The following is a 17866-nucleotide window of genomic DNA, read 5'->3' as shown; positions in this document are numbered from 1 at the left end:
GAAAAGATACAGGAAATGTTTTGTTATGAAGAACATGTTTTGATTTATGTAGTTAAATATCTGTAAATATGTTCTTTGATGCTTGTAGCTTTATTAGTGAGACCACTAGAGGTCCTTTTTTCTATCTAAACTTCGAATAGCTAGTTGAATCTTCCTGGAGACCAATGTGTATGTCATCTTTATGTCACAAATTAGCTTTAATTTGATGACACACTCTGGGAGGAAATTAAATCATATGTTTTTTTTAAGCAGTATTTAAAATGAAATTATTAAGCTAGTATAATTGCAGTTCTCATTAAGATAACAGTGAAATAAATAGTTGCAAATTGATCCTATGTTGCTTTTTAAATTTCAATTTATGCTATATGTTTTTCATGAACATTGCCATGTGATACATTCCAGTAATGTTTGTTCCTTCTGATACATTTATTTTTCTCTTCAGACTCATAATCACTCTCAATGTATCAGGCCTCCACTGCCTCATTTCAGTGTGACACCTCAGAGAGCAACTTTCTACCTCAAAGGGTCGTTTGTAAGTAGATCTTGAATATATTTGATCAGTCTCGTAAAATGAGTTGCTATCCATAATCAAATACATGCAAGACAATATCACAGGTTAGCAAGAAACTGGAGTTCTTTACCTCCAGTGCTAGAGGCTGTTACACACCTGGCAAAGTTTTAAGCATTCTGGTTCTGCTTTTACTATGAGATGTAATGTCATAACTGAATTTGTGGAATTACTACCTCCCAGTCTAATCATCTGTATATTGAAGAAGAAATTCCCCAGAACAGAAATGCAATTTGATTTTTCTTCAGGATTTATTCCAAGGCTGGGTGCTCTGACATGCTGACAGTTTGACCAGCCAGCATGGCCATTGACCTTTCTAGTTGTTATCACCTCCTTTCCAGGGGAGGTTGATTGTGTACTGTAGGTTATATTGTTCCATCCTGTGAAGAGATATTCTGAGAATCTCCCAGTTTGTTTGGTTTTGGAGTTGTTTTTCTTTAATCTCACTAAAGTGAATTTCCCTCTGAAAAGTGAACAATGCTTTCATAGTGTAAACTGAAATGAATCTTGTTAGTTTATTTGGATGATTGCTTCTCAGAAGCTGAAAGTGTTTACTTATTTGGAATTTGATTTTTGATGGCATTAGTTTAATTTAGGAGGAGATAGTTTGGACTTTTGGCAATAAAAGAGTTTGCTTAGGAAAAGTAGTTGAGCATCACTTCTGATATACAGCTCCCTTTGGAGAAGTATCAGATGGCTTATCCAAACCAAACTCTAGGTTGCTTGCTTTGTTGTACATCTGAGTAACTAAAAATAATTGTAGGGGTTGGATGCAATTAAAATCTGTAGCTAATGTAGTTGATATGCCATAGTATCACAGAAGTTTGGAGATCTTCCAGAGCAAAGTACTTTGCTCAAAAACAACTATCAAAAGAACCAGCAACTAAACTAAAAGTCTCATTAAAGAAGAATTAGCAGGAGATTATTTCGGCCTGGTTGCTCCTAGGCAGAGATCTTGTATCCAAGGGATACCGTTGTTGGTAACAGAGAAGCTAACAATTGCCTGTGAGATTGAAATGCTTTCCATCTTTGTAAGCAACATGACTGCATGTTCAGGCAATGGCTTAGTGACATATAGTCTCTAAGAAGATAAGCCGTATGTAACGGCTAGCTGAGTAGAGTGGTGTCCTCTAATGTGATCAACATCTCTAAAATAACAAAAACTAGACATTCTTAGAAGACTAATTCTCAAGGTGGATATTCAAGGAGTTATTTTGAGGTGTGGTTTTTTTTGTTGTTTGTTTGGTTTTGGTTTTTTTTTGTTGTTTAATTTTATATTATGTTTCATTGTAGTATATGGTGGAAACCCTTCAAGTGTGGCATTCTAGACTTGGTTTTGAATCTGGAAACTCTAGTCTTTTCCAGCAACTCCATCCTTTAAAGGTAAGTCGACCATCTCTCTGTAATTTCAGGTGTTTCTTCCCCCTTTGCTGGAACTCCTGGACTTTCATGCATAAGCTGCATAATTAGGGCATGTTTTGTCAGCTCCGGCTGACTACAGTGTCATTAGCTATGTATAAGCTTACCTGGAGGCAATAAAGATTTTGAGGGAAAGGGGTTTTCAAAATAGCTCATGGATATTAAATGCTGAGGCAAGAAGACAGGATTTTTGCCTTAAATCAGGACTTTAGAGTCTGTGCTTTAGTTCAGGAACTTGGGTATTTTGTTATTTAGTTGTTTGATTTTTGTAGCTTAAACTTTCTTTAATTCCAGGTGTGGAAGGGAAGTTTTTCTTTAGATCTAAATGTGGATGAAGTCTACACTTTAACCACACTCAAGACAGGGCAGAAATGTGGTTGCCCAGAGCCTCCACCACCTCAACCCTTTCCTTCAAATTACAAAGATGATTTCAATATTCGTAAGTCAGAATTCTCTTATCCTAAAACTTAATTCACACACAGATATAGTCTTAATGTAGAAGGGCAATAACAATTATGTTATTGTGAGTCCTCTAATGTAAGTGACATGAGGTAGTCTGAATGTGTGTTTTATTTTTGTTTATTTATACTTCTCCAACAATTTACACCTGTATACTTCTCTTGCAATGAGGTGTATTTAATTCTATGTCTTCACTGGGTGGTCACTAACGGTTTTAAAATTCTTGATGCAAATGATATAGCTCGTAACTATAGTGAAGTAGTTTTTGGAAGGAAGATGGGGAAGAAGATAATTTACTTTGCTCATGTGTTTGGAAAAACTGGAGTCTGCTTAAAAACAAAACCAAAACTAAAATCACCTTCCAACTCCCAAAACTTCCCTTTTGGAGACTGTGCTTTGAATAAAGTAAGTCAAAATTCTGGGGAGTATTTTCAGAGGAAACTTCTGAAAACAAGAGTACACACAAGAAAAATAATGTTTTAGTGTTGATACGTATTTGTTTTTCTGAACAGGTAATCCACCTTTCAGTGAAGCCCCAAATTTTGCAGATCAGACAGGTGTATTTGAATACTTCATAAATGCTTCTGACCCAGGAGATCATGTGTTCACGCTCCGCCAGGTGGTGGTTCACCGGCCCATCACTTGGGCTTCTGATGCAGACCAGACCATCAGTGTCATAGGAAATTTTCAGTGGTATGTAATACTATGTTCTAGTGACATCTGGGGAAATGTCCTCCTTACCAGTGTGAGTTACCATTCGTTAATCTGTCTCAAGCTTCATTTCTCTTGGACAGAGGGCTTTTGCATTCAAACTCTCTGTAGACATGTAGAAATGATGACTTAAAGGGGCTTCCAAAAGTCATTGAGCCCTGCGCAGGGCTATTGCCAACTGTAAGGGATCCCCTGTGTCTTTGTCTAAATGAGCCTTAAAAACATCCAAGAATGGAGAGTCCACCATGTCTCTTGGTAGCTTGGCCCACTGCTGTGCTGCCTTGGAAATTTTTTTCCTAATGTCCTGCTGGACATATTTGTTCAAGCTGATTTTTCAGAATAATGGATCTGGGTTGGTGTACTAGAAAGACCAAGTCAAAATCCTATTTCAAAGTGTGCACTGAGTTTCAGTACATTTTTAAATGGGATAAAAAAAAAATGATTCAGTTTAAATTACTGAATTTTGAGTTGTCTTGCTTGATTGTTAGGATATGATTAATCTCATATCAATTAAACAGTCTGGGATTTAATTCAGCTACATTTGTTACAGACTGCCATCTTCTGAGCATTTCCTAGAATTGTGTGGATTTGATTCAACTGCTACCCAAAACAGTTATTTCTGGGTAAATGTAACTGAGATATACTGGTTTGATAAGAGTATAGTTATGATTGCAGTTCTTTCTAGATGGTAATTTGGACTCAAGCACCATATTTTAACATAATGTTTATTTAAAATTAAAAAGCATTTGGGAAAGTCTGTTAGCTAATTGATTTAATAATAGTAATAATAAACTTTAAGCATAAAACTTTTTCTTCTATTTGGAACTCTAGCTTAAATTATTTTTATGTGTTCTTTAAAATAGCCATTCTGTCAGGCTTTTTTCACTTTGATTGGATCATTGATCCCCCAAATGCTTTTTCAGAACATGCTTCACACTTCCTAATTTCTCACCTGGACAAGTGATTGAATCACTTTGCTCTGAAGCCTGGAAGAATATCACCATCATGTAGCTGGAGCTTGTTCTTCAGTTACCTGATGTTTTCTTCTGCAGCCCTCTGTTAAGCAGAGTCTCATATTCCTCTTATAATCAACTTTCCCTCATTCGGTAGATCGTACTCAGTGGTCTCTGTAACAGCTACACGGAATGTATTCTTAAATTATTCCACTGAGATTCCTAAAAGCTTCCTATTTTTTCATTTTGGTTTCATTTCTTTCTGAATTTTCATCTTGTTTTTAAAACCAAGCTTGCTTCCTGAATGTTCAGCTGATTATTCAAGTTTTATTGATCTGTAACTTTTCATACTGATAGTCTTCAATTTCAGGCCCTCTAATTTGTTTGCTTCATCCTCGGTTTAAGGCTCATCTTGTCCTAGGTAGATGTTTTCAACCATTAGTGCATGCTATTGAAATACTGAACCAGTCTTGTGCTGAATTTCTCTGTGGAATTATATTTGACTTCAGTCATCTATGACAATTTAGTATGATTAAATTTCAGGATTATTTAATTGGTTTTAGTGTGGATTTTAATCTCGTGCTTTTGAGAGCGTTTTATTTCTACTCCTGAATTTGTTGGTGTTTTGCTCTGATGGCTTTGTTGCACCCAGCAGTATCCTGAAGATACTATATTTAACTCATTCTGCGTTGCTTCTAATCTCTTTGTAATGGCTTAAGCAAGATGTGGGGGTCTCTTGTTTAATACATGGGGAAGAAAGAAAGAAATCTTCTTTGTGTAATGAATATGTATCCAAGAATCTGATACTTCTAATAGCATTACATTAGAATGAAATCTCAGCCCATGCTTACTGTTACGTAAGAGGTGAAGAGAAGAGTTGCTAAATCATTCTTTTTGATTTAGTTATCAGCAGAGCTGATGTCATAGAGAGCATTTTCATAGTCTATAATTAGAAGCTTCCTAAATATGCAACCTGTGGCTGTATCCATATTGCAAGTTCTTTCAGACATGTAAAGACATTTTCTTTTTAAAGAATGATTTTAGTTTTTATTGTTAAGAGGCTTGTAGTGAACCTTTGGGGCAGGGGAAATTGTATAAATTTTCTAAATGTTTGATTGTTTTGATATTCCTTTGCTTTATTGTCCTTTAAAGCTGTCATTGTATGTATAACATGGTGCTTTGCTGTTGAGCTGAAGTGTCACCTCAGGAAAATATTTCAAATAATTTCAACCTATTTGAACATTTTGTTTAAAAAAGTTTGTTTTGGCTTTTGGTCAAGAGATCTGGATTACTTAAAACTTGGCCTATATTAAAAATCCTAGAGAAATGAAGATCAGATTTTAGCAAATGTGGTGCTATGACCTTGAATCTTGGATTCAATTTAGTTATCTAAAAGCAACTTTTAATTTTGTAGACCTGACAGTTTTTCTGTGGAGATGCAAACCTTCTGTTTGTTTCATTTTTTTAATGCTTGGTTGAAAGTTGCTGACAATATGCTTCGTTTTGTTGTTGGTTTCTGAGAAGAATTGCTCCTCCTAAGAAAAATTTATGGACTCACAGGTGGGAAACAGCTAGTCTAGACAAGTCCTGTTCGTCTTGCACCTGTAGGTCACAATTAGTAAATCTTTCCCCAAAAGGTTACTGTATTACATAGGGAATACTATTCTACCTACTGCCTGTTCAAAATGATTCTTTGCTTGTTAAAGCACTAAACTTCTCTTATAGGGTAAACATGACAGTCACTTGTGACATCTACATAGAAAAACAACGTGATGGGGGCGTGTTTATTGCAGGAAGAGTTGACAATGGTGGGATATATGTTCGACGTACCCAAGGAGTTTTCTTCTGGGTTTTTGCAGATGGCACCTACAGAGTCACTGGTGACCTAGGTAAGCAGCTTATTGCTAAAGAGGATGCTGACATATGGACATGTCAGTTTGATAGCCTTGATAAAAATAACTAACGTTCAGATTTTGTAATTCAGTTGTCATCATTACGAATTTAACCCACTGTTCTCTAATGATGGCCATATTTCGTTCGTAAAGAGAGCATCTGAAAGCTGGTGGCTGGTCCACTCTCAGCCTCAGCTTTCATTTGTTTTTTTTTTCTTCTTCTTCTTTTTCTACTGGCAAAACCTATTTTACACTAGCAAATGTAAATGCTTTTGCTTTTCATAAATACTCTGGTACAATATTAATTACAGAAAGGTTTGATCTGTATTCTTATACTACACCTAAAAAGAAAATCCTACTTGAAATGTGGTGGCATGTCTTGTAGAGCAGTGCAAGTCAATGTGCATACATCTGGCTTAAATGATGATGATGAGTTGTCTACTGTTTCCACAAATTTTATGTTCTACTGTTAGTCTCACTCAGTGGAGTGAGATCATATTCTGCTTCTGATGCTGACATTCATATGTGTTCATCTGTAGAGCACTTTACAGGCACATGAAAGAGTCTATATCATAGTATTTCGTCAATGGCTACAAGTACTTTTTAATTTGCTTTGAAATAGTGGCAGATGTTGTTGTTTAAATGGGTTTCCTAACACTTCATGGGTATAAATTAAAATTTTCAATAGTTTCTGATGAGCAAAATACAACTTCTAGATCTGCAGCGTATCTGTAAGCAGGTAGTGTATAACAACCTGTTTCATACTGTACTGGACCTTAAAAGTAGTCTCATCTTCTATTTGCTACCTGTAATTTTTCATTTCCTCTCATTCTGTTTTTTGTGGGGTTTGGGTTTTTTTTTTTTCCCTGTTCCCTTTTTACGATGGATGAATAGCGTAAAGAAGACTTTACATTACTTCTTTTAAAATACTGATGCTCCCTAGAGAAACTTTGCAATGTCTAGCTCCATAACAACTTAAATTTCAACTGAATGTAAAAACATACTCATGTTTAGGATCTACTCCAGTATTTATTTTTAATAGGACGTAATGACATTACCCAATTAATTTGTCAAGCTGTCAAAAAATAATTTTTCCTAGACGAAATGAGAGGATTTTGGTAAACCATCTCATTATTTCAGACTGAGACACTTGTTACACAATGTGATATTTTTTTTCTGTACAGCTGTTTTCAGTGATCTTTATATTTTACTAGAAGAAAGCCTGAATGTTACATTAACTTACAGCTAAAACTGTCTACTGAATAATTGAAGATTCTCTTGTAGCACTTAATTTTTTCCAAGTCTTCCATCCAGGTGTCAATTTTTGCTTAGTTTAAATTTTGACTAGAACTAAGCGACATGATGATGTGGCAACTCAAACCTCTGATTTAAAAAGTTCCCATATATAAACAAGTTGATCTATAGAACAAGCAGAGAAATGCTACTGTCATACTTCATGAAGCCATACTTGCAGTAGGGGCAATCTTGTATCTCAGGTGAAATTCCCAAGAGCATTGGAGATTTCAGTGGAAAAACAGTCCTGGAGAATGCGCTGATAATGTGGAGTTCAGGTTTGCACATTAAGCCTTCCATGCTGCAGTTGAAATTGTTAAGATGTCAGTCCTGAACACTTCTGAAAAATAGATATTATTTTCTTTTCGCTGGCTTGGTATTTATCAGTCTCAGCAAAGCGGTGAAGTAACACTTCGCTAACCTTAAGCATGTTTTTCAGCTGGAGAAGAAATATTAATGAAAGGACTTTCTGGTGTCCGGGATAACGCGTGGCACACGCTTACTCTCAACATTCAGGTAAGGACACAGGCAAAAGGCTAGAAAACCTGTTATGAAACTTCCAGTCCTAAATGTTTTGGACAGAACTGCACTATGCTATTGACTACCTACTTGTGTAAGTTTGCCCTATCTAAAACATAAGTAATATCTGCTATTTTAAACTAATCTTAAAATACCGTACCAAGTTATGCTGTCTGTATTTTTAAAGAGATCTTGAGAAACTGGAGAGGGTATAGAAGATAACTGGAAAGATGAGTTGAAAGCTAGAGATAGGAGGACTAGAGAGGCAAGTCTTTTGTTTAATGTAATAAAAAGATCATGACCTGACTTCCTGTTCTGAAAACTATCAGTAAACTGCTAAACTAGTCAATTTTACTAATCTGGCTGCCATCAGTTCCCTTTGCATGCTGAGGCCTTGTGTATGGAACTAATTAAGGACTGGGAACTCAGATGAGCTGCCTCCCTTTCCTATATACTGAAAAAGTATGGGCATAGCTTTGCTGTAAAAATGGGCCAGTGTTAATGAGAAGTCTGTCCACATTTCTGCCTTCCCGTTACTCCAGCCCTTTTTGGCCACAGTAACTTGGTGAGCAAAGTGGTCTCAAACTCTTACTTTAAATATACCCATGCGCTTAGCTGGGTGTGACTAGTGCAAATAACTAAAAGGCTTTAAGTTCCTCTGCTGAATGCCTAATCTCTCTGCCTAACGTAACCTTTGCAACAGCAGTGTGGCCTGAAATGTGGGGAAGCTCGGATCCTAGCTGGGGAGATCTGCTGAAGCAAACTCTTTTTTAAAATTATGCCCTGAGTCTTTCCCTGATCCTAAAACGCCAGTGAGTATTAGCAGCTGTTTTTTGTCTTCTGTGCTTTCACATTGAAAGACAAAGGGACACTCATACCTGAGGCATTCACTGGAATGGATGTAGTTTAGTTTTGGCTTTTGTACACCCACACTTACGACAGTGATTGCCATCTGTAAAATGGGCCAAGACGTTTGCTGACCTGAATGAGATGCTGAAGATGAAGTGAATTATTTAAAACACAAAACGTTGGTGGTACTTTTAAAATGATGATGCTACATTTCTCCATCTGTGCTGTTAGTGTTTTGTACCAAATACGCCTTTGAGGTAATGACAAAGGTGCAGAGCTGTCTTTAAAGAATCCTCATGCTGACTCCTTCGTGAAAGGCATTCTTTGCTTTTACCTGGGTCTGTAATTGTCTTTCAGATTAAAAAATGCAAGTAAACTGAAGTACTTTTTCCTAAATACTGTTTAGTGGAACACTGGCAAGATAAATTGTAACTTTTCCCAAAACTGTTTTTAATGGCAACATGATACTTGAAAGTTCTGGTACCTCTTCCTCTCAGCTTAGTGACTAAAATACATCTCTCTTTCCTTTTGACTTTCGCCTAATTCTGCAAAGTCAGTGCCAGGTGTATTATATTCCCTTAAGACAGTTGGGCTGTTTGAGGGAGCCTGACGCAAGCGGAAGAGGAAAACCAGTTTACCTTTCAGATTCTGCACTGAGTTTGCAAAGCTGTGAGTTAGAGGAAGATGAGCCATTTATGTATTCACTGTAAAGGCATTAGATCTGTTTCACAGAGCTGATAGGTACTGGAGAATTCTATGCAATATTTAGAAGCGCCTCTGCATGGAAAATGTGTGAAATGTAGTGGAAAGTTGACATCTTTCTGCCTTGTCTTTTCTCCCAGGTGAGTAGGCTCAGTGTCAACAACAATCACTGGATTTTACAAAACTTTTTCCTTCTTTTGACAGGGCACTTCAGCCTCAGGACTGCTAAACGGTTATCCACTCTGGGAGAACGTCACCATTTCTAAACCAAGTAATGGCTGGGCTGCGATTGGAACTCGCTCGTTTGAGTTTGCACAGTTTGACAACTTTCATGTTGAAGCTAGCTGAGGTGGCTTTTGCATTTGGAGAACCTGGTTCTCCTGTTACTTTGAATAAGAGCCAGTTCAAACTTTGAGGACAACTTAATGCTATACTGAGATTGATCTGCTGGCAAGGAATCTGAATTCTGTCGTTATTATTTGTTAAAGGTTTATTTGAGTAGGTATCAACATGACTGTGACTTTATTCAATGGTTGCTATGGGATTTTTGTCCTTTGATTTTTGAGGGTAAATTTTGGTTCAAGGTAATGATGAAAACAATTTTGTGGATTTAAATTTCTTTTAATAATCTTAACTTCCGAGCTCACTTTTAAGATAACTTTAGAAGTTAACAGAAGACAGAGGCATCTCAAGCTGCATGTTCAACACTTACGTGATTGTGTCCATTCCTTTCACTCTGAAAGAAAGAATTAAATGCCAGTAAGCCTTATGAGCCAGTAGCCCCATACTTTTGTAGGTCCGTCATTCTCAAATTTTGTTTGAATGAAGTACCTATTTTTCTATAGTAAAAAATGTTAGTTTTTCTGCTGCGGTCTGAGGCTAGACATTACGGTACTCCAAGCACATTTGGTTACTACTTCCAACTTTCATTGCCAGCCTTAAAATAGATGATAGTTTCAGTGGAATCAAAATGTGCCTTATGGCTGATCAGGCAGTGCAGGATGTGCCTTGCTTCTAAACTACCTCCTCTTTCCAATGAAAGGGTTGAAATGGATGAGAAGATACCATAACTTGCAGTTCGTTGATGATAGCCTTATGGGCTTTTTTGCGTGGTGCAAATAATAAAAACAACACATCCTGGATTCTGGCAAGCAGAGTGCTTACTTCTGTGTCAGATCATGTGGAAAAACTAGCCTTTTGTTTCTAGAAATGTGGGAAACTATCTCCCACTTTGATGGATCTAAAGCTTAGAGCAGAAAATAATTTAAGCATAACAATGTTATTTAACTTAATATATTAATGTAGCACAGAAGAGATGTGGTTAGTACCACATTCTGATATAAAATAAAATAAAATAAATTTTAAAAAGTCTTTGCCCTTATGAGCTTGCAGTCTACTCATAAGGTAAGTGACAGCAAGTGAATGCAGACAGAATTGGTGTGCCAGGCAGTGATATTGATGTCTGGTTTTAAACTTTCCCTAGACATCATGGAGTAAAGTTCAGAGGGAGTTTCAGATCCTTGGGAAAGGAGGGGTTCTGTTTTGCTGTTGCTTCACTGTTTTTTTTCCAAGTAATTGTGTTCCAAAAAAAAAAAAAGAGAATATATCAAGGTACTGAATGGGATTTTCATCACATACATTTCAATTTCAGTTGACTTGTGAATTTTTCTTATTTGCTGTTGGTCAATTCGAATGTGCAAATGATGTCTATTGCTATATTGAAACACGCCTCTTGTGTCCATCTACTTTTAATATTCACATCCTATTTAATTGTCAGGCAAGTAGTTCCACAGACTTGATAGGGCACTAATAGCTGTATGAGGCTATCAGCAGCAGCAGCAATATCTTATCTTGAGAAACAATTTTGCAGTATACTTCGATTTATACAGATTATTATTCTGATCCACTTTATTTTGAAGGCTGATTCCAGTAAATGTTAACTTCAGTCTTCGAAGTTGTTATCTAATGTAGAGTTAATGTAGTACAAATCATTACTGGGAAATTTTTATAAAAGTTACCTTTCAAATTAACTTTTGGAGAAAAGATCTCAAAATTCTATCTCTAAAAAGTGAAATTGTTTTATCTTTTAGCTGTTATACTGATACTGCTATTGATTGGTTATGAATCATTCATACATGCAAGTTTCATACATGCCAGTAACCTTGAGAAATGTTCCAAACCACTAAATTTTAAAACTCTTGTACAAGGTTTCTAAATATTAAGTAACTATTTACTTAACTGGGTGAAAAATGACAGTAATTTTTTCCACCTCAGTTTCATTTGATGGATGCAAATCTGTTTGTTACTTGCTTGGTTTCAGAAGGGATGTCACTGGTAACTCCATATGTGAAGCAATCTAATTTTAGGTCCTCATATTCAAGTAACATGAGTATAGGAGAAGTAGTTGTCAAAGTAAACTTATTTTAGCTGTGATGGATTTTCCTAGTAGGATACTTCTTGGAGACTTCCTGGTAGTTTGTGTGACTGCAAGCAGTGTTTGTATAAGAGACAGATCAGCAAGGATACAGTTATTCCAAAGGAGCTGTCCATTTTTTTTACCTTTAATGCACTAGTGTAATAAACAGTACTGTAATATTGTGTACTAAACACAATGTATTTTATCACTGGAAGTGTTTGATTTTTTTTTTCTAATCTTAATTTATAATGTTAGAGGATTAAACTGTTATGAACGGAGTAAGTGATTTAATGGAGATATAATGTTATTCATCTTTATATGTCTGTAATTCTTCACCCTTCAGCAGGCTGTAATATGTTTGGCAATAACAAGCTGTCAGGTCTTTCACTGAGGGGTGGATTTATGGTGTTGATTATAAATACTAATCATTCCAAATGAACAAATAAAACACTTTAAAACCCTTTATTTGTGCAGAATGCTTCTGTAAATAGGTCTTGGTTTTCTGTGGTAAGAAACCTGACAGATTTTCCATTGTGATTACTGCTAAAGATGCTTAGCGTTAGCTTAATTGGGTTGGAAGAGTTTTTCTGGCATTCTGAATAGCCAAACAGTCTTCATTAACAAATATCTCAAAATCCATATGCATTAGGACTTGTGCTGTTGATAAAATGATTTTTTTATAGTGCTCAATATACATTTTGCTTATTTCTGGGGATTTTTTTTTACATTTAATTAAGGGAATTAAATTATATTTGAGGGCCAATCATGCAAAACTGCTGAGTGCTAAGTCTTGTGAGATTTAGCTGAAAGTCTTTTTCTAGATATGGAAACAGACAGCGCTGTATGGATGTACTTTTAAAATTTAAAAGAGGCTTCTTTACTTTGAATATCCTTTTGAATCTAGCTTCAAACGTGCTTCCCCCCCTAAACTTAAGGGTTCAACTTTAAAAGGGAGGGAGAAATTTCATAGAGCTAGTCATGTTTTCCAGGCCATCATGCCAGTAGATACAAATTACGCTGGAAATACTGTCTTCCAGTAGCCAGATATGTGCCTACCACCTATGGAAACACTGCATTAAAATAAATTCTGTCCCCTCTCTGCCACATCACCTTTGAGGTAAGACAGGATGAACAGTTCTTGGGATTTTGAAATTCCTGCAAAACACAAGGACTCCTTTGCTTAAAAATTACAGAAGACTCTATATTACTGTAGGCTACTGATGATGGTTCCTTTTGCAGCTGCCTCCTGGTTTCACTGTGTCAAAAGTACATTTTTAGTTCAGGATTTTATTTGAGGTGGTAGTGGGTTTACTCTTTCCATATCACAGAATCACAGAATGTTAGGGATTGGAAGATGACCTCAAAGGATCATCTAGTCCAATCCCCCTGCTGGAGCAGGACCATCTAGATCCGATCACACAAGAATGTGTCCAGGTGGGTTTTGAACATCTCCAGAGAAGGAGACTCCACAACCTCTCTGGGCAGCCTGTTCCAGTGTTCTGTTACCCTTACTGGGAAGAAGTTCTTCCTCATGTTTAAGTGGAACCTCCCATGTTCCAGCTTATATCCATTTCCCCTTGACCTATCATTGGATGCCACTGAGAAGAGCCTGGCTTCATCCTCATGACAGTCACCCTTTACATATTTATAAACATTAATGAGGTCCCCCCTCAGTCTCCTCCAAGCTAAAGAGACCCAGCTCCCTCAGCCTTTCCTCATAAGGGAGATGCTCCACTCCCTTCATCATCTTTGTGGCCCTGCGCTGGACTCTCTCAAGCAGTTCCTTGTCCTTCTTGAACTGAGGGGCCCGAACTGGACACAATATTCCAGATACAGCCTCACCAGGGCAGAGTAGAGGGGGAGGAGAACCTCTCTCGACCTACTAACCACACCCCTTGTAATACACCCCAGGATGCCATTGGCCTTCAGTTTTATTGCATGGTAGCAGCTAGTACATTGTTTTTGTAACTTTTTATTGGCTTACCTGAAATTTCTATCTAGAGTCCATTTTCTGGAGGGTTATAAATATGAAAATAACTACCGTAATTATTGCTGTATTTGACCTTTTCAGCAGCATGACCAAAGAAGGACAGTGCTTGGAGACCTTATTATCCTCTGTCGTGGTTTTTTTTTGGACTGAGGGTTGAGACAAGAACCGAGAGGGAGCACCCACCAACCATGGTCCCGGGCAAAACATGACTCAGGCTTTCTTCATAAAACAAAACAATTTATTAACAGTTACTAAACAGGAGACATAAGGGAACGAAACCAGTTACTTGAGAGGAGAAAAGAGAAAACAAGGCCAGATCTTAAAACAACACCTCCCCACCCCGTTTCCTTTCGTTCCTGGCTCTACCTCCACCCTGGCGGCGCAGGGGGACAGGGAATGGGGAGTGCAGGTCAGTTCATCCATGTTGTTAACTGCCGCTCCTTTCTTAAAGGAGGAGGAGTCTTTACACCATTTTTCCCTTGCTTCGGTTGATCCCCTACTCATGAAGAAAAAAGTCCCCAAACTTTTCCAACGTGAGTCCTGCCCGCAGGATTGCAATCCTTCCCCATGGATTGTACCAGTTCGGGCTTTACCAGTCTCGGCCTCTTAGGGAGCTGCTGCCACTCGCGTCGGCCGTCCCACGGATTCCAGATGCCTCCACGACCTCGTCGTGCATTCCATGCCCCATTATTAACAGTACCTGGTCACGCATCCCCTGCTCCACGACCTCTCCTGGGCTCGGGCATCTCTTTTCCGACGTGGGTTTCTCCACGGGTCACGAGTGGGACTCTGCTCCGCCGAGTACACCCTGGCTGCAGGTGGGCCGCCTGCCATCTCACACCGATTGCAAGGGAAACCTCAGCTCCAGTACCCCTCCTCCTGCTCCATCTTGACTGACCCGGTCGTTGTGGTTGTTTTCTCTTAGATCTTAATCCTCTCTGGAGGAGCTCGGCCCGGCGGGCACCCCGGGAGCGAGGCGCTTCCCGAGTCCCCCATGCGGCTCCCTGGCACCATCTTGAGCACATGGCGCCGGCCCGGGCCCGGGCAGTCGCCCGGCCGGGAGCCGGGAGCGAGGGCAGCGCCCTCCTGCTCTCTCCTTGCTCCTGAGCAAAAAAAGCCCTTTCCCGCCCCTTTATCTCAACTTAAATAGGGCAATTCGCAGAGGCGCCAATTTGACTCAACCCCCCGAGGGGGGATGGGACTCAGATCTGGTGGCACAGGGAGCAAATCCCCTCTCCTGCCGCCAGAACACCCCCCCCCACATCAAACTATCACATCCTCACTTCAATGTTTTGGTTTTTTTTTAAACCCCCTTGGAATTACTACATTCATACAAGTCTAGCACATGCTGGGAGTGGGGGGAGGGGGAGAAGATTGTAAAAAAACCCCTGATTTTAAAAGACTTGCTAGGCTTGTAGCAGAATCATCGGGTAACTATTTAAGATTTTGAGCGTATTATACTTTGATATTCGATGAGAAGAAACATCATGCCAATTGATATCAGGGCTTGCTGCAACAGAAATAAAATGCAAACTATCATCCATTTTCTTAACAAAGATATCTTGGGTAAAGGTTAACTGATTTTTGTGTGTAACTGGAACCTTATCAATTATCCTGCCCATATTGGTAATGTATGAAAAGTTAGCACAAGCAAGTTCTTCTTCCAGCTTACTTTCCTTCCGTTTATGCTCAACGATAAAGATGGTGTTTCTAGAATTTTTATTTAAAAAAAAAAAACCCAAGCTTCTCCTAGCAATTGAGCAGAGAAAAATAAGTGTTGAAGCCATATTGCCAAACTTTCACTATGTGTCAAGGTACTTCTGTATGGTTTTCATATTGGCTGAGACAACCATAAAACAGTATTTTTCCCCTCAAGCAGTTATGTTCAGATAAGGTTAGATGCAGGTATAGAACCTAAACATCAGTTTTGTCAGGGTGCTCCAAGTAACTTCATAACTAGTGCGTTAACCTTTTCCTTTACTTTTGTGCCCCTCAGGCTAAACCTAGACATATCTCTGGAAAGATGGAGACGAAAGTAATCTAAAAGTATTTGTTGACTTTTTTTTTAAAAAAAAATGCCCTTTCTGTTGGTATCAAGTGTACTTCAGTGAGAATTAAAACTTCACTTAGAGCGGGAAAACAGTCGTTTTGGTTTTACTATGCTCATGGATGCATTTCAAAACCTAGAGCTGTATTAGAGGATGGCTCGGTATGTGACTTAACTCGAGGATTTGCAAGAGAAAACAGAACCTAGCACACTGGGCTAACGTTGTGCAGCCATGGCCTGGGAACCCTTGATGGTCTAAGACAGAAGATAACACCAAAATTATTATTTTTTTTAAAAAAAACAAACCAAACCCAGAACAAACTGTGCATGTATACCCTAATAATACAGGGGAAAGCAAAGAACAGTCCAGGTTTAGCTTGACTTCCTTTGTTCAGTCCCTGCTGGGAAATGCAGTCACCTTCCTTGCTGATTTCCATGAACAATAATTTCATTAAAAAGCGTATAGAGAATACGAGACTTCATTGTTGCTAAAATGCAATGTTTAGCTAATTGTAGACACTACCATTTTCCAAGAACACTAGAATTAGAAAAGGTTAGAAAATATGACAAGAGGTTATGGGGCTGAAAGGCATGCCTGTGATGTGTGAATCAGTCCTGCTCCTGGTTGCAGAAGGTTTCTTCTCTGCTAGTGTAGCAGCAGAGCTACAAGAAAAGAGAAAAGGTTTCTCTTACCGCCAGCCTCCTTTCAAGGTTTTGGGAAGCTTCGTGTACCTCAGCCAATCTGGGATCGCACAGGAGCAGCTCTGTAGCCTCTTAGCTTAATTATAGAGTTAACCGAGTCATTTGGAAGAGTATGTGGCAATGACGAACAGCAAATCCTATTAAGGATATCGGTATTCCCTTCTGATGTGATCGCTCTTGTAGGGGGAGCAATAAATGGTAGTGTTCTCTGGCAAGAGATCAGACAGGTTTTGTGCGGGGCTGAGGTGCGCGCTAAGGTCTTGCTGCAGAGATCTATAAAGCTGCATTGGGAAGCACAGTGCCTCTGGCATAAGCTGCCTATTTCCTGTTTAGTCTAAGATTGCTGCTTAATGGTTCAGCTTCAGGTTTTTTTCTCACTGCTCAGCTGATACTTTATCCTAAAAAAATCTTTTGCCAGCGTTATAGGAAATTCGCTCAATGCAGCAGGGCAAGTCCGTACCAGAAGGAGGAGGCTGAGAATACCCTGTTGATCATTCAGCCTGTCTCCTTGCCAAATAAGAATTTTTTCCTGTTGTACTTTTTTGGGACCTGCCTTATTTGAGTGCTGAGACAAAAGGGTGGGAGAGCTTCCACGTGTCTTCTGTGGGTGGCTGTTCTGCTATTGATTTTAAAACAAACAGCATCATTACTTTCGTTAGTGATCTGTGCAAGGGGTAGAGGGAGATATTTCAGCTGTTCTTCCCAATTCATGATAAAAGCAAAGTTGATACTGCAGAATGTGTCTAGTATTTATTAAGCTGTAGTATTTACTTGTGGAGTGGCTTGAATCCTTCATAAAACACCTGTGATTCTACCTTGAGAGACAAAATTCTTTGGTTAGATGAATGCTTTCATATAGATATATTGACCATGAATACCTGCCTCCCAAGCTAATGAGAGTTTCTGTCATGGTGTTACTGAATCCATGTGAGAGACTCCTTTCAAATGCCATAATGAGAAAGATGTAAATAATTTTTTCTTAATGATAGTTCTAGTAGATCTCTGCAACAAAAATCCCACCCTCCCCAAATGTAAATATATTCTTTACATCTCTCGGTTTCATTCTCCTTCCTTGTTTGCACTTTTTAAATGGTGAATGCTCACAGACATGTTGCCCTTCACACTCACTTAGTGAAAATGCAATAATCTTCATCTTTTGCACAATTCAGTCTTTTTTAACTCTGTATTACAGCTAATTAACTTTTTTCGTGTGCCGAATCTGAATGTTGTCACTTCACTGGATTTTCCCATGTAGTCTACAGTTAATGAAACTGAATAGGTTTTCACTGGAACCTGTTTTTTATATTGGATAGAGTTCATATAAACCAGGTTCTTCAAGGAGGCAT

At 38.4% G+C, this 17866-nt stretch overlaps 1 protein-coding gene across 2 annotated transcripts in view; it reads left to right on the top strand.

The window, feature by feature from the left end:
* Window positions 1–12242, top strand: part of GALC (galactosylceramidase) — a 40663-nt gene extending 28421 nt beyond the window's left edge. For both annotated transcript variants that reach the window (XM_086613567.1, XM_086613568.1), the window contains exons 11-17: window positions 443–532; window positions 1862–1951; window positions 2282–2426; window positions 2959–3139; window positions 5836–5999; window positions 7735–7811; window positions 9570–12242. In XM_086613567.1, coding sequence (XP_086469693.1) covers window positions 443–532; window positions 1862–1951; window positions 2282–2426; window positions 2959–3139; window positions 5836–5999; window positions 7735–7811; window positions 9570–9713 — 891 coding nt within the window. In that variant the 3' untranslated portion in view covers window positions 9714–12242. The remainder of the gene's footprint in view (window positions 1–442; window positions 533–1861; window positions 1952–2281; window positions 2427–2958; window positions 3140–5835; window positions 6000–7734; window positions 7812–9569) is intronic.
* The last annotated feature ends 5624 nt before the right edge of the window (window positions 12243–17866 follow it).

Source organism: Tauraco erythrolophus, chromosome 6 (assembly GCF_009769465.1).
Source record: "Tauraco erythrolophus isolate bTauEry1 chromosome 6, bTauEry1.pri, whole genome shotgun sequence".
NCBI lineage: Eukaryota > Metazoa > Chordata > Aves > Musophagiformes > Musophagidae > Tauraco > Tauraco erythrolophus.
This window is presented reverse-complemented; position numbering and strand designations above follow the sequence as displayed.